The 21,117-nt window shown below is 42.8% G+C and overlaps 1 protein-coding gene and 1 non-coding gene across 41 annotated transcripts in view; both read right to left on the minus strand.

Annotated features, from left to right (window-relative positions):
* USP54 (ubiquitin specific peptidase 54) overlaps positions 1-21,117 on the minus strand; it is a 130,443-nt gene that overhangs the window by 14,491 nt on the left and 94,835 nt on the right. For 29 of the 40 annotated variants that reach the window (XM_055092959.3, XM_008969020.5, XM_055092963.2 and 26 more), the window contains 8 exons: positions 18,686-18,817; positions 18,125-18,505; positions 17,662-17,893; positions 14,628-14,761; positions 11,583-11,750; positions 8,894-9,013; positions 7,783-7,978; positions 4,360-5,732 (listed from right to left, as the gene is read on the minus strand). In XM_055092959.3, the coding sequence (XP_054948934.1) occupies positions 4,360-5,732; positions 7,783-7,978; positions 8,894-9,013; positions 11,583-11,750; positions 14,628-14,761; positions 17,662-17,893; positions 18,125-18,505; positions 18,686-18,817 (2,736 nt within the window). Of the gene's footprint in view, positions 1-4,359; positions 5,733-7,782; positions 7,979-8,893; positions 9,014-11,582; positions 11,751-14,627; positions 14,762-17,661; positions 17,894-18,124; positions 18,506-18,685; positions 18,818-21,117 lie in introns of those variants that run through there. The other 11 variants (XM_055092965.3, XM_055092967.3, XM_055092966.3 and 8 more) reach the window with 3 other exon arrangements.
* On the minus strand, positions 17,033-17,139 carry LOC112441135 (U6 spliceosomal RNA). Its single transcript, XR_003029096.1, has one exon. It is a non-coding gene; the product is annotated as a U6 spliceosomal RNA (small nuclear RNA).

Raw genomic sequence — 21,117 nt, forward strand, 5'->3', positions numbered from 1 at the left:
ACAGGCGTGAGCCACCGCGCCTGGCCAAATTATATTTTTTCATATGTGAATCCTAATTGGCATTTTCCTTCATCTACTTCCCAATTAATTCTATCTGATCACTTCTTTATTCTATGTCATATCACTCCTCTTTTTTTTGAGACAGGGTCTTGTTCTGTTGCTCAGGCTGGAGCGCAGTAGCATGACCACAGCTCGCCGCAGCCTCAACCTCCCAGTCTCAGTTGATCCTCCTGCTTCAGCCTCCCAAGTAGCTGGACTACTGACCCGCACCACCACACCCAGCTAATTTTCTCAGTCTTTGTAGAGATGGGGATCTTACTGTGTTGCCCAGCTGGTCTTGAACTCCTGGGCTCAAGTGATCCTCACACCTTGGCTTCTCAAAGTGCTGGTATTACAGGTGTGAGCCACTGCACCCAGCCTGTCATGTCACTTCTTAAGGACTCAGTTTTTAAACCAAGGACTCTAACAAAAATAAAGACTAGTTTGATTTTACTTTTTTTTTTTTAAGAGATAGGGTCTCACTGTGTTGCCCAGGCTGGAGGAGAGTGGCTGTTCACAGGCATGTGCTCATAGCACACTACAGCCTGAAGCTCCTGGCCTCAAGTGATTTTCCTGCCTCAGTCTCCCAAGTAGCTGGGGTTACAGGCAATGAGTCATTATGCTCCACTTGATTTGATAAATATATTGAGAATAGATTGACTACTAGATAGATTTTTAAAAATTTGTTTCTTTACACTACTAGACAAAAAAATTAATGGTCAGTAAGTACTCTTTCATACTGTTTTCAGAAGTATAGTCTTCTTCAAAGCTAACTGGCCAGTATGTATCAATATTTTTTTTAAGTTTATAACATTCAAATTAGTCAGGTATGGTAGTGCATGCCTGTAGTCCCAACTACTCAAGGGGCTGAGGTGGGAGGATCTCTTGAGCCAAGAAGGTCAAGGCTACAGTGAGCTGTGATCATGTCACTGCACTCCAGCCAAGACAACAACATGAGACCCTGTCTCAAAAATGAAAAAAAAAAAGTTTATAACATTCAACTAGTTATTAGTCTTCCAAAAGTTTATTCTAAGGAGCTCATGAGAAATGTGGCCACTTAAGTGCAAAGATATTCAACACAGTACTATGTTATTAAAAATTACAAGTAAGCCAGGAGCGGTGGCTCACCTTATAGTCACTTCTCACTTTATAGTCCCAGCACTTTGGGAGGCTGATGCAGGCGGATTACTTGAGGCCAGGAGTTCGAGACCAGCCTGGCCAACATGGTGAAACCCCTTCTCTACTAAAAATACAAAAAATTAGCCAGGCTTGGTGGCACACGCCTATGGTTCCAGCTACTCGGAAGGCTGAGGCAGAAGAATTGCTTGAACCCGGGAGGCGGAGGTTGCAGTGAGCCAAGGTTGTGCAACTGTACTCCAGCCTGGATGACAGAGCGAGACTGCCTCAAAAAAAAAAAAAATTGTAAGTAACCTAAATATTCAACAATAGTAGGATGGTTGAAGAAATAAATTACAGTACATTCATATGAAACACTTTATAACCATTAAAGGTAGTTTTTACAGCAAATGCTCACAGATATAACATGAGAAAGTCATGATACTAAACTGTATACATATAGTGTAAAGGATACTGCTTTTTGCAAAAACAAAACTATATAGTACATGTGTATAAAAATGAAAACCAAAGGTAAGCTTATGAAAACATTAAGAGTGAGATTATCAGTGATTTTTGATACTTTATGTATTTTCAAACTACCTGCAATGAAAAATGTTGCTATTTTGGGTAATAACAAAATTTTTTTTGTTTTTGGTTTTGAGATAGAGTCTTGGTCTGTCGCCCAGGTTAGAATGCAGTGGCACAATCTCAGTTCACTGCAACCTCCACCTCCTGGGTTCAAGCAATTCTCCTGCCATCAGCCCCCCAAATACCTGGGATTACAGGTGCCCGCCACCATGCCCAGCTAATTTTTTGTATTTATAGTAGAGACAGGGTCTCACCATGTTGGCCAGGCTGGTCTTGAACTCCTGACCTTGGGTGATCCACCTGCCTCGGCCTCCCAAAATGCTGGGATCACAGGTGTGGGCCACCACGCCCAGCTAATTTTTTTGTGTGTATTTTTAGTAGAGACGGGGTTTCATCATGTTAGCCAGGATGGTCTCAATCTCCTGACCTCATGATCCGCCCACCTCCGCCTCCCAAAGTGCTGGGATTACAGGCATGAGCCACCACGCCTGGCCTTATTATTCTTAAAATAATTATTTGTGGCCTGGCACGGTGGCTCACGTCTATAATCCCTGCACTTTGGGAGGCCAAGGCGAGTGGATCACTTGAGGTTAGGGCTTCGAGATGAGCCTGGCCAACATGGTGAACCCCATCTCTACTAAAAATATAAAAATTAGCTGGGCGTGGTGGCACACACCTGTAATCCCAGCTACTTGGGAGGCTGAGGCAGGAGAAGTGGCCTGAACCCAGGAGGCAGAGGTTGCAGTGAGCTGAGATCACGTCACTGCACTCCAGCCTGGGCAACAGAGCGAGACTCTGTCTCAAAAAAAAAAAAAAATTATTTGTGTATTCTTGCTTCCTTAGATAGAAAGCTCACTGAGGCAGACTCCAGCTTTCCCTTATTCTTTAGATTCTTCCCATATCAACCAGTCCTATCAAAGACCACCTTAGTAAATGTTATTGTAAAATCTACATTAGGATACGGATCCTCAGGAATGTATCTTAATATCAAGTCTTAGGACAGGCACGGTGGCTTACACCTTTAATCCCAGCACTTTGGGAGGCTGAGGCGGGTGGATCACCTGAGGTCAGGAGTTCCAGACCAGCCTGACTAACATGGTGAAACCCCATCTCTACTAAAAATACAAGAGTTAGCCAGGTGTGGTGGTGGACGCCTGTAATCTCAGCTACTTGGGAGGCTGAGGCAGGAGAATCACTTGAACCCGGGAGGCGGAGGTTGCAGTGAGCTGAGATCATGCCATTGCACTCCAGCCTGGGCAACAGGAGTGCAACTCTTCTCAGAAAAAAAAAAAAAAAAAAAAGAATAAAAAATCAAATCTTATATTTATGTGGTATTCCCCTCAAAGGCTCTGGAGAACACAGTAAGTACTCAATAAACACTTACTCAACTGTAATTATATGTTGGTTGTCAGCATGCAAGGAACCTGCACCATTACAGAAACTGTCACAGCCAAGCTAAGGAAAAGTTCTCCAAGTTCAATTTCACAGAATCATACATGCCATTTTAGAGTTAGAACATATCTTTTTTTAAAAAAAAGCCAGTTCTCTCATTTTACAGGTAAAACCTTGGCCCTGGGATATTAAGTGACTTGTCCAAATTTATACTGAGAGTTAATGTTGGAACCAGGAAAATAGTTCAGGCTTTGGAGTTAAGTGCATCAATGTAAGTTACAAACATTCTTCATGTCTTCTATTTCCAGAACTGACTATGATGTGCACTTCAGGTGCAGGCTCTACTCTTCACTCTGTACTATCTCAGTCAGTGGCTACCCTGTAGGCATATAGTACATTAAAAATTCCATGAACACCAAACTTGACTTTTCCTAAAGGGATCAGGAAGGTCTTGATATTGCTGGTTCAGTATGATCTGGAAATGTCCACACTGAGCATATGGACATCCTACTGCAAAGCAGACCTGGAGGCTGAATCTTGGGATTCTAAGCCATAGAAGAATATATTTTCCTCTCAGCCTCCCTCCATTTCATGCTGTCATGCTGAATCACTCTCAAAGACCTATGAACCATTCTTTTTTTTTTTTTTTTGAAACAGAGTCTCATTCTGTTGCCCAGGTTGGAGTGCAGTGGTGCGATCTCGGCTCACTGTAACCTCCGCCTCCCGAATTCAAGTGATTTCCCTGCCTCAGCCTCCCGAGTAGCTGGGACTACAGGCAAGTACCACCACACCCGGCTAATTTTCTGTATTTTTAGTAGAGAAGGGGTTTCACTATGTTGGCCAGGATGGTCTCGATCTCCTGACCTTGTGATCTGCCCGCCTTGACCTCCCAAAGTGCTGGGATTACAGGAGTGAGCCACCGTGCCCGGCCCTGAACTATTCTTTAGCACAGCATACTGGAGAAGCCATGGGCAAATACTTAGTAATCTCTTACTTTAGAAGGAGGGAAGTTGCCTGTGAGTGGTAATTCTGCCCCTTCCTCCACTCTAGCCAGAAAAATGTCTAGGTCTTGTCCTGAAGGCTTTCTGAGTAAAGTCAAAAGTTCTACTACCTCCTACTAAGCTGGGGATACTATCTGTATAGAACACTCCCTTCTGATCTTTCCCTGCTTTCAGCTTTTATATGATCCTCCCCCCTCCCCCCAACCCCTGGTTGCATTCTTACCTGTTTGGCTAAGTGGGTGCCAAGCGGTATCCTGCTGCCCCCATCCAGAACAGCCAGCTTGAGAAGCCTGAAGACTGGCCTGATACAGAGACTCCAATTCTGAGGTCTCCTGCTCTGTGTCTTGGTTCCAATGTGGATGCAAAAGGATGTGATTTCTCTCTGGATAGGTTACACACGTATGGGAATCATGAGGGGAGGACTTCATTCCTGGCCTAGGTGCCCCATGTTTAAGCTGAGAATCACAGAACCTTGTAATATTCACCCAGGAATCCAAAGGCAAGGAAGTCCCCAAGTCAGTACTGCTGCCCAGATCCTTAGACCTAACATCTCTCACTTGGGACAGCTTCTCTTGGTATATGTCTGGCTCTGCCAACCTGGGCTGTCCTCCGCTAGAAGTTTCACCATTAGGCAGCCCAGAGTTTAAGGCAAAAGAAGAATGTTCAGTGGACTCTTCCCAGGAAAGTGGTCTATCCCCACCCTCCAGAGAGGATTGTTGCTTTGCCCATGGCCAGTGGCCTTTCTCTTGACCCTGTGAGAAAGGAGGCTTAGAATCAGAAGGGGAAGAGTTCTTCCTTAGACTACCTGACAAACTTCTATCCTTGAAACCTGTACTATCCCTCATGGAGACACCCTGCATCCTCTGGAACTGCTCAGCCAGAGAACGGACAAGCCCCTTTGTGCTGGGAAACTCTGGCCTATAGGTCTCCTCACTGCCTCTGTCCACTTTTAAAGTCAATGAAGTTTTGAGGCTTTGGCCTTGGAGGCATTGGTTAGTTTTCTGCACAGGATCAGGACAGTGAAGCACAAATGAAGAAGCAACAGGCATTATGGGGTGGCAGGTTCTATACAGGGGAAGGCTGGGCTGAGCTGATGAATTTGAAGGACTACAGCCTAGGCTGTGTTCATCACCCCTCTCAGAGGTGGCTATTCCAGGCATCACCGGGGAGGGGTTAGCAGGATCCTTCTTTTCTTGGAACAGCTGTTCTTGAGCAATGCCTCTTCCTTCTTGTGGAGGGAGCTTGCTGCAACTGCTGTTGTCACACCTAGAGCCTTGCAGCTTACCCTCTGGGGCATCCGATGGCTCCCAACTATGATGAGAATTCTTCTCAGTCCACCCTGGTGCTTTAGGTAAACCTTGCCTGTGGAATGCAGAGGGTTCAATGTTGTCTACTTCAACCGAAGTCAGAAGCTTCAAGGCAGATCTACTGGGGGAGCTGTGCTGTGGGGCAGATGACTCTGGAGATAGTGATGAGTGTGACTCATGGCAGGAAGCAGGTGAATGGAAGAAAGAACTGGCCCCAAACTCTGTATCCATGCCGGATTCCAGTTGGGCCTCTTGGCTTAACAATACTTGGAGCGGGATAGGCTGTTCACTGAAACAAATGGAGAGAGCTAGTCATAAGCTGCCTTGACTGACAGGAACACTTACAGAAAGAACTGAACATTCCATTCCCATTTCTAGCTATTCACACAGGGAATGGTAAAAATAAACAGAAAGACAAGCACAAGTAGAGTCAGTAGTTCAGTGGATCACAAAAGAAAAGGCACATGGTCAGCTCACACTCAGGTAAATAGGTAACGTTAATCCTCTTTATTAAACGCCCTCACCAAAGTTGCACAGTAACATTAAGTGGAGCCCTTGCCAATATTCTTCACTACCTGTGAAGTCGCATTCCAATCACATTCTACTTGCAAATTAGGAAACAAAATCAGCTAGTCTCACATGCAGATGACATGGAAGGTAAGCAAAGCCTGAAAATCACTCATACCAAACAGCAAAAATCCAGGATGCTATACAGGGAGGCAAGTCCTACCTGGGGTCCTGAGAGGCAGCCCGGCCAAAGGAACTATGAGGCCACATTTACAAAATACAGGGTGATTGGGGCTCATGGGAATACACAGAAATTAACCATTTCAAATATGTTTTTATAATCTGGATTTTGTTCTATTAGTCACTGAGATGTTTCCCCAAAGCAATATGACTCTCTTGAGATTTAGGAGTAGGAGTAGGGATTAACTGTATTTAGTTGGTTTCTCACTAATTGTTTTGTATTTCTGACTTTAAAAACTTAATGTTACAAGGACTTAAATAAAGCCTCGATCACTCACATACATCAGGATGTATACGTTTTCTGGAAACGGTTTACCTATCTAAATTGCTTATATTCAAAACAAGCCCCTAAATTTGAATGAAAATATACTATCAACTTTTGAGGATATAGTCACCCAATCACCCTTATAACATTATGGAGAATATGATATACTAATATGGGAAGCCCAAACATACAAGGCAATATTACATAATGGTTAAGGACATGTGCTTTAGCATCAAATAGACCTGCAATTTTTTTTTTTTTTTTTTTTTGAGACAAGGTCTTGCTCTGTCACCCAGGCTGGAGTGTGGCAGTGCCATCACGGCTCACTGCATGCAGCCTTGACCTGCCAGGCTAACCGATTCTTCCACCCAAGCCTCCCAAGTAGCTGGGACCACAGGTATGCACCACCATGCCCAGCTAAATTTTGTGTGTTTTTTGTAGAGACAGGGTTTTACCGTGTTGCCCAGGCTGGTCTCAAACTCCTTGACTCAAATAATCTGCCCTCCTCGGCCTCCCAAAATTCTGGGATTACAGGCATGAGCTACCATGCCTAGCAGTTAACTATTTTTGAACATTTGCCTTTTGAACATTGAACCCAGGAGGTTCAGGCTGCAGTAAGCTGTGATCGTGCCACTGCACTCCAGCCTGGGTGAAAAAGCAAGATCCTGTCTCCAAAAAAAAAAAAAAAAAAAATGTTAACTGCTTTTACTAATTTATATTTTGAAAACTACTCAGAATTATTAACGGTCCAAATTAATGTTTATTTAAATTCATCTATTCTAAGTAAAAGCCAAATTCCAGGGCTAAGATGTGAGAACTACAACAATGACTACTGGAACTTCTTTCCTAGTCCTGACCATAAAGAAGCAAAGCAAAGGGAATCTTTGTGTCTCTTCTCTATGGTGCAATCAGAGCAAGAAAGACTGCTTTCTCTGCTTCCATAAGGATAGGAAGCACTGAAATCCCAAAATAAATCACATGGTAGCTACTACAACATGAAATGTAGCCTGGATTGCCATGTCTAAGAACATAATATATACAAATATAATAATCGCGTTATTACACAAGTCCAGGGCTAAAGTTACCCATGGGAAATGTGGACAAATGGTCTTATTATGCTGTACTTTTTGCATCCTAGGAATTATTAAGATAAGGACCAGCAGTACAATGAGCTTTTCACTGTATGTCTGACCTGAAAGAAGAAAATCTTTTCAGAGGACTCCTCTCTCCCCTTCAGTCGCCAAGACAATGAGAGCTCTTGCTACAGAATACTCATGGTCATTTCTTCCCCTGGCATTCATAAACTGACATGGTTCCCAAGCACTACCTTGTTGGCTGAGAGAGAGTCCCCGCCTGTGTTGGGAGGCAGGCTGAGGGCTGCGACGGCTGCTGTGGTGATTGCTGCTGCTGCATGCGATCCTGCAGGCTCCGTGCTTTTCGAATACTGATTTGCAACTTCTTATCGACTAGGGCTCTGCTGTGCGTGCTACAGCTGGCACCATGCAGGGCAAGTCTTAGTTTAGCTAAAATGCAAAAGAAAATATAGCAGAAACAGAACACAAAACACAAATAAAAATAAAAAGAATAAAATTGAAAAAAAATGAGCAAAGATATGCAGTAAAACTCAAAATATGTAGCAGGAACGCAAGGCATGGACCATGCATATGCTGTCCAGGGCACACAGCTGCCTCTGGCTATAAGGAACACTGATGGAAGCCATGGAGGCCAAACAGGTTAATCCAAATTAAAAAAACAAAACTAAAATAAATCAAGAAGATAAACCAGTGCCTCCATCTTAGAGATTGCCACTCTTGTCCTTTGCATCTGACCTGTCTGACTCTGGTCTCCACACTCTACTCTCACCCCTCTCTTCCCAATGGCCAACAGCAGAAATAAGATCCAAACCTGCATCTGTCTTTATAGACCACAGCTTCTTGTGGGTCACATACAAGAAGCTGATACCAATTCTAAGCCTTAGTCTCTTGCTGTAAGTTTATGGTGCTGCATACTATGAAGGTAGGGGAGAATCAGAAAGAATCAAATACTGAATTAAAAAGTCACAGGCCTGGGAAGTCATAGCCAATTTATTCAGTTTTCCTTCTATAAGCTCCAACTCACTAGCCAGTGACTAGCAAAAGAACAGACTAATTTCACATCTGAGGTCTAACTTTATCCTGAAATAAGAAGGTAGGCATGACTGGAGAAATCATCTATGGATTCCTTGCTGAGGTTATTCTGGTAAATATCCATAGGCCACAGTGCCAGTGCCAGGTACACTTAGAAATCAAAGGGCAAAAACAGCTAACGCGACTCAGTTTGGGAGAGCAAGAGTGAGGAGACACAAAAACTGTTTTTATCCTGTCTGAGTGACAACACTAATAATACCTATTGTGAAGTTAGTCAAAAGTGCCACAGCCATAGCAGTTAGAGTTACTTACAGATAGCTTCATTACAGAGAGCCAAAGCTGCAGCACAGTCTCCTTTCTGTTCCAGATGCAGTGACTCTTCAAACACTGACTCTGCCTCTTGCAGGGACCTCTCAAAGCCGTCACTCCTCCCTGAAAGGGCCAGCACTTTTCATTTTCATTACAATTCATTCCAAATTTTCCTGTGTACTGTTGTTTCCCTTCAGTACACAGAGATCCTTGCTGCTGAGCCACTGGTCTACCCTTATTCCAACTGTCTATTCCTATTAAGAATTATCTGAAAACAAGCAGGACATCCATTTTGCCTTAACCAAGATGTTACCAAGGCCATGAAAGAGAGGCATGCCATTAATGGCCACATATTCTAACACCAAGACCCTTAGGAAGTCCCTCAAGGAAGGAGCTCCAGTGGTGCAATCGGTTAGCGCGCGGTACTTATATGACAGTGCGAGCGGAGGAAGTCCCTCAAGGAAAGAACAAAGTAATAGCAGAAGGTTAGGTTCTTATGCCCGGAATTGAACTGCTCTTTCCCAGTGCAATTCTTGCCAACTAGTGTCAGAACACCCTAGATGTCGACTGAGACGTTCACTGCTATGTTATGGCAAAGGTAGCTTCATTATTCTGTGGACAGCCATTCATACCACTTATTTACTTCACCAATTCACAGTCCTCTATGCACCACCCTAAACTGGAAAATCAGTGCACTTCTTGGTCACAGATGGTCTACACTTCCTAATCCAATGTATCTGCCAGGGCAGTTGAACTGCCTTCATTCCTGGTTTGCATATACATACTTGTCATAAGCGTTGCTAAGTATTTACTTGCATCATGCTATTCCTCACCAAAACTACCCCCAAAGAAGTCACCTTCCCATACAGCAAGCAGGGAATATTCCATCCTCCTCTCAAAGTGAATGTGTGCCAAAGCAGGTGCAGAACAGTCTAAAAACAATACCGGATGAAAAGGCCAGGAAGTACAGGCAGAAAAATTTTTGTAAAAGAACTCTCATGTTTATGTATCCCTTGCCCTCTACTTACTCATAATCATACATTGGCAGCAAGCTGTAATGTAAGTTCACCTACAAATGGGATTGCCAGTGAGCCTTCACAAGGTTGCAGGGAAAAAAAAAAATGTTTGAGTCACTTCTCCCATAATGTCCCTCATCCTCCACTTACCTCCAGCAGGACATGGTAAGAAAGGCTCTTCCACATCCCTAACATTCACTTCCTAATTCATCATGACTTTTTGAGAGCAATGGGAAGACAATGGAAACAGCAGGTTGGTTCTGAAGAACTTGGCACTCAGGATCCACTCTATCTCTAGAGGTGTGGTTTCCCTTACTCCCCAGACCTGAAGTTCTCTCATAATATTTGTAATCAACTAAATGTATACAACCTTTATAATCAGAGGTAGGGCCTAGAGCCATTTTTTTTAAGTTCTCTACTCTATGGAGATCTAGACAAGCTATAGTTGATCAATCACTGTACTAAATTTTAATTCTTATCCTTCAGAATCTTAGCATTCCATTCCTTGCTCATGCAGGAAATGCTGAACCACAGTGTATAGAGAACTGACAATGAAATATTGCCAGTGGGATCTCCTCCTAACTTTAATCTATTGCCCAACTGGCAGAGAGAGAAAAAAAGGAAAGGAGAGAAATGACAAGACCCCTTTTTTCAGAAGCAAAATAAACCTGGGACACCAATGTGATACAGCTTGAGGTCAAAAAGGGAAAAAAGACTATCCAAATATAGAGACAGCTAAGTATTAGGAATTTAAAACTAATTTGGAAACTAATACAATGTCTTGGGAAATATAAGGCAACAATTACCTTGAATCAAAAGAGAGTAGTATTAAAGGAAAAAAGCTGCCCCCAAACAGGATTACTTGGCCCAAGAAGATTCTCTAAGTGTATATAAAAAGAGAAAAGTGGTCAACAGAAAACAGCCAGCAAAGTTAAAAGCCTGCACTTACAAACTGGGACCTTCATACTGCTTTAGCACAATTTGTTGTAAGTGGGGTTTCCGAATTATAAAAACAATAAAGTCATTTTATAGGAAAAAAACTAAGATATAGGTTTCACGGCCTATTTAAGGTAGATACTTCAGCTTGGCTGAACTATTTTGAAGGCTAGTCTCTTTTGGTACAAAGTGACATCCTAAAAAAATTCTAGGAAGAAAAAAAGTCTAACATGGGGCAGTTGTGGAAGTAAAGTCCATGCAAATTGTTTGAGGTTACAGAATCAATTGTCATGGTATCAAAAGTAAACTGGCTTTGTTCTTGCTCCTGTTTGGCAGATCCACTTCCCTGATGCTCCAGGTGGAATATTTCATGGGTATGTTTCTTCCCAGCAAGTAGAATTCCCCTCACTGTCAGTGTGGCTCACTGCCATTTTCAGCTATTTCTGACTCAAGGCTAGTTTTATTTACACCTTCAACAGATGCTCATGGGAAACATTATTCATGAACGATATACTATCTCTAATCTATAGGCTTTTAATAGATGTGCCCCAAATCAGTGCCTGTCTCCAGTCAATAGTCTTGTCACATCCTACTCTAACTTGTTCTCACTGGAATGGGTGAATTAAGATTTAAAAAATTATTTTGCTAAAGAGAAGACAGGGAACTTACAAGCTTAGATGTTTTTTTCTACCCTTTCTGTCTGTCCCCATCACCCACAACCTAATGCTCACAACAATTACCCTGATTCTGCAGTTCATCCAAGTCCATGAAGCGGCTAGGATGAGGGTTAAACCCTTTCGCTGCCTCTAACTCCTTCTCCCGTTTTCTTCGAAGTTCCTGTTCCTGCGCCCTCCTGGCCACCTCTTCCTGCAATTCATCCAGTTCACTTTTAGAAGATATCTCCTCACCTGTAATATAAGCAAGGGAGAAGTCACCACATTTCCATTACCAAGACTAAGTACTTGATGAATTTATGACCACTGCAATACTTTCCTTTTGGAATTCTTGCTTTCAATTTGGAGTTTATTTATTTATTATTTATTATTATTATTATTATTATTATTTTGAGACGGAGTCTCACTGTGTTCCCAGGCTGGAGTGCAATAGCGCAATCTTGGCTCACTGCAACCTCCGCCTCCCGGGTTCAAGTGATTCTTCTGCCTCAGCTTCCTGAGTAGCTGGGACTACAGGCACATGCCACCAAGCCCAGCTAATTTTTGTGTTTTTAGTAGAGACGGGGTTTCACCATGTTGGTCAGGCTGGTCTCAAACTCCTGACCTCGTGATCCACCCGCCTTGGCCTCCCAAAGTGCTGGGATTACATACAGGTGTGAGCCACTGCAACTGGCCCAATTTGGAGCTTATATTTTGGATAATGCTTTCCATAATTAGATTCCGGATGGCACTTGGGCCAGGAATAATAATAACAACAGGCCGGGCATGGTGACTCACGCCTGTAATCCCAGCACTCTGGGAGGCCAAGGCGGGAGGATCACCTGAGGTCAGGAGTTTGAGACTAGCCTGGCCAACATGGTGAAACCCGTCTCTACTAAAAATACAAAAATTAGCCAGGTTTGGTGGCAGGCGCCTGTTATCCCAGCTACTCGGGAGGCTGAGGCAGGAGAATCACTTTAACCCGGGAGGTGGAGGTTGCAGTGAGCCAAGATTGCGCCATTGCACTCCAGCCTGGGGGACAAGAGCAAGACTTCGTCTCAAAATAATAATAATAACAACAACAACAACAACAACAACAACATTTATTGAGTGCTTCACAACAATAGTATTACGCTGAACATTTGTTCAGCACTTACTATGTGCCAGAAACAGTTTTAAGCATGTTTACATGTATTATTTCATTTAATCATAACAACAACTTATGAGGTAGATACTATTACCCCCATTTTAGGAATGAGGAAACTGAGTCACAGGAGGATAAATAATTTGCCCAAGGTAAACCAAATGGGAAATAATGGAGCTAAATTAAAGTCAAGTAGGTTAAATTCATAATCATGCTCTAATCATTAGAGAACACTTTCTACCAGGTGTTGTCACTGACTGACTGAGGAGCTTCAAGAATGTCATTTTCTCACCCTTAATTTCCACCACCTCTTTGAATTTGTAAAATGTCCACAGCAGTATAAGTCCAATTTTATAAACCTTTCTAGATGGATCTAAATAGATCCAGAAGGATGTCCATAATAAATTAAGTGAAAAATTGAGAGAATAACATGCATAGTATGACTTCATCTTTTTAAAAATGGTGCTTACCTATATATATATGTACATAAACTTATCTATGTACTTGTGTAAGCATAGAAAAAGACAGAAAGATATATACCACAATGGTAACACTGGTTCCTTCAATTTCAGGAGGCAAAGGGCAGATTATTGAATTACTGGACTTGATTTACCCCTGTAGTTCTTTAAAGGAGTATGCAAAGTTACCATATAAGAATGTTTGTTCTGTGTCTTAATAAAATGGTTAGATCAAATTGTGGCGCATAAATAGGGCTTATTATACAAACAGGATGGTGGGGTGATATGGTGCGTGAAGAATCTTGTCATAACTCCTTGCTAATTATCTTTTACCAGTTGAAGAACGCTGTTGGTGAATTCTATCCAACTGGTCCAGAATTGAGGACTATTCAGGAGATCATGAGACTCAGTCGTTAGTGTAATTAAAAAAATGCTGGCTATCTGAAGAGAAGGGAGAATAGTCTCATGCACGATTCACAAGTTTCTTGAAACAATGTTATTCAACATGAAATAAATTAAAATGTGGGGAATAAATCAAATGTATAATTACAATGGGAAGCCCAAATGTCTTCCACGTGTCTCTAACTATAACTTACTAGAGCCCAGGATTCCAGAGATATCTGCCTCTATAGGCATTGTTCTGCTCTGCCAGATGTCCACAACCTTTAGTATACATACCTAAAAGGGTTCATGCCTTTTTACTACTGCTGCTGCAGGCCTTTCTTCCTGCTACCTCTAAGAATTGTCAGTAACTATCAAGAGAATTGGTAGTAAGACTAAGATATTTAGCCAGGGGTAAGGATAAATTTGAATTGCTTATTTCCAAGTTTTGCAAATAGCCACATGTACCCCTTTGGTATGTCAATTCATAATACTAAACAATAAGAAATCCATTTCCCAAGAGGCTGTCCCTAATCCAAGGAAAGCCCTAGGATTTATTATTCTGAAGAATGGGGATGTTATTAACACTGTTCACCATATTTCTGTCCCTTCTTGCTCCCACAAGGGCTCCCTCCAGGTAGAAAGAAATATTCATGCAGGCTGTGATGGAGAACAAAAAATAGATAAATCCAAAGATGGAGCAACTGAAATGACTCTACATTTACATTCTGATGGAATACTCAAACTGTAACTGTCTTCTTTTTTTTTGAAATGGAGTCTCACTCTGTCGCCCAGGCTGGAGTGCAGTGGCACGATCTTGGCTCACTGCAACCTCCGCCTCCCAGGTTCAAGCAATTCTCCTGCCTCAGCCTCCCGAGCAGCTGGGACTACAGGTGCACGCCGCTACGCTGGTTAATTTTTTGTATTTTAGTAGAGACGGGGTTTCACCATGTTGCCCAGGCTGGTCACGAACTCCTGAGCTCAGGCAATCTGCCTGCCTCGGCCTCCCAAAGTGCTGGGATTACAGGTGTGAGCCATCGCGCCCGGCCTGTAACTGTCCTCTAATTTCAAATGTGCTCAGGTAAGTCTGGTCCCCAGACAAAACTGCTGGTCAAATCCAGTCCTCAAATTCAGTGTCATTCTGCTTACCTGAGAAAGGCTGACTCTTTGTCCAGCCACCCATGGATGCTGTGGAGTCTACCTCCAGGATGCTACTGCTGTGCGACTTTGGGATATGACGCCAGGAAGGAACCAACCCAGCTGATCTCTTAGCACTTGGATCCCTTCAAAAGAGAACTCAGAGTCTAGTGAAAGCATGAAAGCAGGTTATAGCAACATTCCTAGGACTAAATCTCTCTCAAAAAAAAAAAAAAAAATCAAACTACACAATTAGAGCTTCTGCTAAACTACTTCTGAAGAATTGAAATATCCACTCATTCTCCTATCTAATCTCATCTCACCTCATTCACGTCTTGTGCATCTAGCACAGTATCTGGTACATAATACATATTCAAAATCTGTTGAATGTAATAATGAACATATTGGTTTCATATCTATTTCCTTCTTTCTTACTAAACCTTTGTAGCATCTTCTCATAAGTAAAACTGAACAGGATCCTGTGGACAGGGAAGAACATTGAGAGAGTATGAACATGTGGTTATCACCTTTGTAGAAGATATAATCATGCTTTTCAAAGCAGCTCTACTATTAGAAAAATTGCCTTGGCCAGGTACAGTGGCTCATGCCTGTAATCCCAGCACTTTGGGAGGCTGAGGCAGGCGGATCATGAGATCAAGAGATCAAGACCATCCTGGCCAACATGGTGAAACCCCATCTCTACTAAAAATACAAAAATTAGCTGGGTGTGGTGGCGGGCGCCTGTAGTGCCAGCTACTAGGGAGGCTGAGGCAGGAGAATCGCTTGAACCCAGGAGGCAGAGGTTGCAGTGAGCCGAGATCGTGCCATTGCACTCCAGCCTGGTGACAGAGCGAGACACTCCATCTCAAAAAAAAAAAAAAAAAAAGAAAACAGAAAAATTGCCTCTGTGGCAACTCAGTAAAAATAATGTATGGAGATTTGAAAGTTATAAAGCAAACTGAGCCCTATGGGCAGGGTACAATGAGTGCTAAGAAACTGTCATCATTATTATGAATATTATTAGCATTATAAAACACAAAGTCCCAGTGACCCTAAAACAAATCAAAATAAAAACTATCCCACCATACTGGGTGTGGTGACTCACACCTATAATCTCAGTACTCTGGGAGGCTGAGGTGGGTAAATCACTTGAGCCCAGGAGTTCAAGACAAGCCTGGGCAAAATGATGAAACCCCATCGATACCAAAAAAAATAAAAATAAAAAAGCAACGACAACAACAAAACACTGTCCCAAAATAACATTTGGGTTTCTTCTCTGATTTTAGGATTACATAAGTTTTAATTCACTAATCCATTCTTTTTGAGATGGAGTTTCGCTCTTGTCACCCAGGCTGGAGTGCAGTGACGTGATCTTGGCTCACTGCAAACTCCGCCTCCCAGGTTCAAGTGATTCTCCTGCCTCAGCCTCCAGAGTAGCTGGGACTAGAGGTGCGCGCCACCATGCCCAGCTAATTTTTGTGTTTTTAGTAGAGACGGGTTTCACCATGTTGGCCAAGATGTTCTCGATCTCCTGACCTTGTGATCCACCCAGCTCGGCCTCCCAAAGTGCTAGGATTACAGGCATGAGCCACCGCGCCTGGCCCACTAATCCATTCTTTTTTTGTTTGTTTGTTTTTTTGAGATGGAGTTTCACTCTGTTGCCCAGACTGGAGTGCAATGGCACGATCTTGGCTCACTGCAACGTCCACCTCCTGGGTTCAAGCAATTCTCCTGCCTCAGCCTCCCAAGTAGCTGGGATTACAGGCTCCCGCCACCACGCCCGGCTAATTTTTGTTTTTGTATCTTTAGTAGAGACGGGGTTTCACCATGTTGGCCAGGCTGGTCACGAACTTCTGACATCGTGATCCACCCGCCTCGGCCTCCCAAAGTGCTGGGATTACAGGCGTGAGCTACTGCGGCAGGCCTAGTCCGTTTTTGTTTTTTTTTTTTTTTGAGATGGAGCCTTGCTCTGTCGCCTAGGCTGGAGTTGCCATGGCACGAGCTCGGCTCATTACCACCTCCACCTCCTGGATTCCAGCGATTCTCCTGCCTTAGCCTCCCAAGTAATTGGGATTACAGACGCCCACCACCATGCCTCACTAATTTTTGTACTAGCCTGGGATTACAGGCGTGAGCCAACATGCCTGACCTAATCTGTTCTTTAATACATTTTTTTACTGTGTATATTTAAGGTATACAACATGATGTTATGAGATACATAGAGACAGTAAAATGGTTACTATAATTGAAGGAAATTAATATACCCATCATCTCATATAGTTACCCATTTTTTTTGTTTTTGTGGCAAGAGGAGTTAAAATCTACTCATTTACCATGAATCTCATATGCAGTACAATTTTATTAATTGTAGTCATGTTTTACATTAGATCCCTAGACTTGTTTATCCTACATATCTGAAAAATACAGAAATCTTCACAAATTTTTGTGCCACCTTTGAGCAGGAGCCATGCTAATCTTCTCTGTATCGTTCCAATTTTAGTATATGTGCTACCAAAGCAAGCACTAAACAATTATTTCATTATCCTTAGCAAACTAAGACAGGAACAGAAAACCAAATACAGCATATTGTCACTTATAAGTGGGAGCTACATGGTGAGAACACATGAACACACAGAGGGGAACAACAGACACGGGCCTATCGGAGGGTGGAGGGTGGGAGGAAAGAAAGGATCAGGAAAAATAATTAGTGAGTACTAGCTTAATATGTGGGTAACAAAATAATCTGTACAATGAACTCCTATGACACAAGTTTATCATAACAAACCTGCACATATACCCCCTGAACCTAATTTTTTAAAATTATTTTATACATGATAACTGTATTTCAAATAGAAAGTTCTCTCTCCTTTCCCAAGTGCCTTTGTTCTTCCAGCAGAGGGTGCTGTTGTTATAGGAAGTTGATAGAGCACATAGAGATAATAGCAAAGGCCATCCCTCCACTTGTCTAAGCCATGCCTGAAAGCCCCAAGTAGGTGGCTCACATTGCTGCAAGAGACAATGTTGCTGTTCAAAGGCCAAACAATACCTGTAGACATTTGAGCTCTCAGGCAGGGCTGCATCCAGGCTGACAGGGCTGCTGCTGTTCCTCTCACTGCTTTCATAGCCAGATTCCATTCGCTGGATTAGTCGGGGGTGCTGCTCTAAAAGGTGAGAGCCTGGCCGTGCTGGGCCCCAGCGCTTGTACTGGGGGCTTGGTCCACCAAATTTAATGTCGTAAGAAGGTGGCTTGCTTGGTTCATCTGGTATAAATTCTTTAGCTATCCCAATCAAAAGACAGGTATGGAAAATGAGGTAGATTTAGCATTTGCCTAAAATCAAGACCTAACTAACTCCTCCCTCTAGCTACTTATTCACTGAACTCATATCCCTAAAACACCCGACATCAGAGTAAAAGTGCCCCTTGCCAGATGTACCAAAAAACCCAGGTTTTAAAAAGACATAAATCAACTTTATTCAAAAGCCCAATTCTTCCCTAATTATCTCCTCACCTGAATCCTCAGAAAAGGGGCTAAGCTGGGTATAGCCACAGTGCTTCCTTTTGTCCTTACTAAAGATACTGTCAATATTCAGAGATTCTCGTTTGGGTCTCCATGTGGGACGATACTTGCTGGAAGAACTCGATTTTGACTCACTGCTGGTACTCTCTATTTCCCAGTCACGAGAGTGTAAAGGCAGGGTCCTAGGAGGTTTTTTGTCAGGCTGGTCTCCTCCTCTGCCCCTGCAGTGAGAGCCTACATTGGTCTGAGAAGCCAGGGATGGTCTGTTATGGATCATATTGCTGACTGTCTCTTTAAAATCTCTCAGCCTGTTGGTGCTGCTGGATGGTTTGGAGGCATTTCTAGGAGCCTGCTTCTCTTTCAGTGTTTCTCCTAAAAACACAAAGAATGAAAGAAATATAGATGTTTAAAGTGATTATGGATACTAGACCCCAATGTCGAAAAAGCAAAGAAAAGCCCTCTGAACAGAAAGGAGAAGCCAACAGTCTGGAGCATGACAGAAGTTTGACAGAGTGAATGAAGGAGAAAGAGAAGCAGTGCAGAAGGGCTTGCCTTCACTGTGGTATCCCGAGGCCTGGGGCTCATCGCCTTTCCTCCTAACCCGACCAGAGCTCCTCTTGCGCTCTATCAGTGACCCTTTCTTGGATGTGTGTTTCTGATTACATTCACTATCAGTCAGGTGTCCTGAAAAAAACAAGGAAATTGGGGTGAGCTGGTATCTGAGACTAACCTCCATCCTCCTGAGAACCTACCTAATCTCCCTTTGGGAGTGCCACAAATTTAGAGTACCCATGGAACAGAAGCTGTAGGGCATAGGCTATCTGATTTCAGTGTAGGAACCTCCCAGTAGATAAATGCAGAGAAGGGCCAGGTGCAGTGACCCACACCTATAATTCCAGCACTTTGGGAGGCTAAGGCAGGCAGATCACTTGAGGCCAGGAGTTCGAGACCAGACTGACCAACATGGCAAAACCCTGTCTCTACTAAAAATACAAAAATTAGTCCGGCATGGTGGCATGTGCCTGTAGTCCCAGCTACTGAGAGGCTAAGGCATTAGAATCACTTGAACCCAGGAGGTTGCAGTGAGCCGAGATCACACCACTGCACTCCAGCCTGGATGACAGAGCAAGACTGTCTCAAAAAAGAAAAAAAAAAAAAGATAAATGCAGAGAAGCTGGGAGCATCCAAATTTACAATGTCTCCTGAGCAATGACCAATCTCAATCCCACTCCTAATCTTCCCCAGTGACCCAGAAGGACTAATGACATGTTTCTAGGTAACTTTTTAAAGGCAAAAGTTTTAAAGATTATATAAAAATGTCAGGTAGCCATATACTTTCACTCTCATAAATTGAAGACAGAGTTTTCCTTTTATTTATTTAGCAACACATATCAAATAAAGTCTGATTTTCAGTACATCTGGTATTATCCTGGATACTCCAGACTTTGCCCACAAGAGCTCTGATTTTATATGGCTTTAAGACCCAGTTCTAAGCTTTCCTTAATTGTGGATCATTTAAAGGGCATTTCAACTTTGATTCTCATTCCTATCCCCAACCCATCTTCACGAAACTTGGCTCCATCCAGAGATTACACTTCATAGTTCCTTAATACTAATCACTGGGAAAACCAGGAGAGCTGGGCTCTTTTATGTAACTTGCCCTGCTTCATGCCCATAGTATGCAAATACATGAGCATGATTTGATGACAGCAAAGGTCAGATTCTAAAGGATATAAGCAACTAAATTGCTAGAAGCCAGAGATGAATTAAGCAGGTAAATTAAGTTTGAAGATATGCTTAGAAAAAAAAAACCTAGGTCAAATGCATGGAGAGCTAACAAAAATTTGTTTTCACATGATAGCATATGAAAATCCTTATGCATATTCAAGTATCACCAGTGTAGTGATATGGATACATATTTTCAATCAGTTGCCCCTTGGAATCTTGTATTGCTTTTATTTGGTCCTTTGCTACCTCTGTGCCCACAAGAAAGATTTAAGAGAGGAGGAAATAACTTGGAACAACTAAGTCTTTTTTTTTTTTTTTGAGACGGAGTCTCACTCTGTCACCCAGGCTGGAGTGCAGTGGTGCGATCTCAACTCACTGCAAGCTCCGCCTTCCGGGTTCACGCCATTCTCCTGCCTCAGCCTCCTGAGTAGCTGGGACTACAGACGCCTGCCACCACACCCAGCTAACTTTTTGTATTTTTTTTAGTAGAGACGGGGTTTCGCCGTGTTAGCCAGGATGGTCTTGATCTCCTGACCTCGTGATCCACCCACCTCGGCCTCCCAAAGTGCTGGGATTACAGGCATGAGCCACTGTGCCCGGCCGCAACTAAGTCTTACAAATGTTAAACCAATGGGCATGTTCAAACCATTAACACAAATCTGCCTCTACTGGAAAATATGCTTAGTTTATCCTGTGGCTTGGCTTCTCTCTGGTTCACAGCTTCAAAAAGTGGGTCTAAAAAACTCACACCTGACACAATCAATGCAGTAGTCATCAAAAGAAAGCCAGCACAAGTCTGACAAAACCTCTAGGTCCAACTACCAATTTACAAGAAATACAGGACACAGAAACGTGTTAAAGTATACCATAGGAATAAAATCAGCAAAATTCAGAATGTGGGAAATCTACAGGACAAAATACCTAGTTCTAGCAATAAATTGCAAGGAAAAAAATAGAGGAAAAAACAGTAGATTAAAAGAAATGCAAAGGACTTATCAACTCATCAGAATGCATAGACCTCATTTAGATGCTGAGTCAAACACATAAACCATGAAAATATTATGATACTTATAAGTGGATATGTGAACACTCATTGGTTACCTATCAGTTTTAAGGAATTATCATTACTATTTTTAAGTGTTACAATGCTGGGCTGGGCACGGTGGCTCACGCCTGTAATCCCAGCACTTTGGGAGGCCGAGGTGGGTGGATCACGAGGTCAGGAGATCGAGACCATCCTGGCTAACACGGTGAAA

This window comes from Pan paniscus, chromosome 8 (assembly GCF_029289425.2).
Source record: "Pan paniscus chromosome 8, NHGRI_mPanPan1-v2.0_pri, whole genome shotgun sequence".
Taxonomy (NCBI): Eukaryota; Metazoa; Chordata; class Mammalia; order Primates; family Hominidae; genus Pan; species Pan paniscus.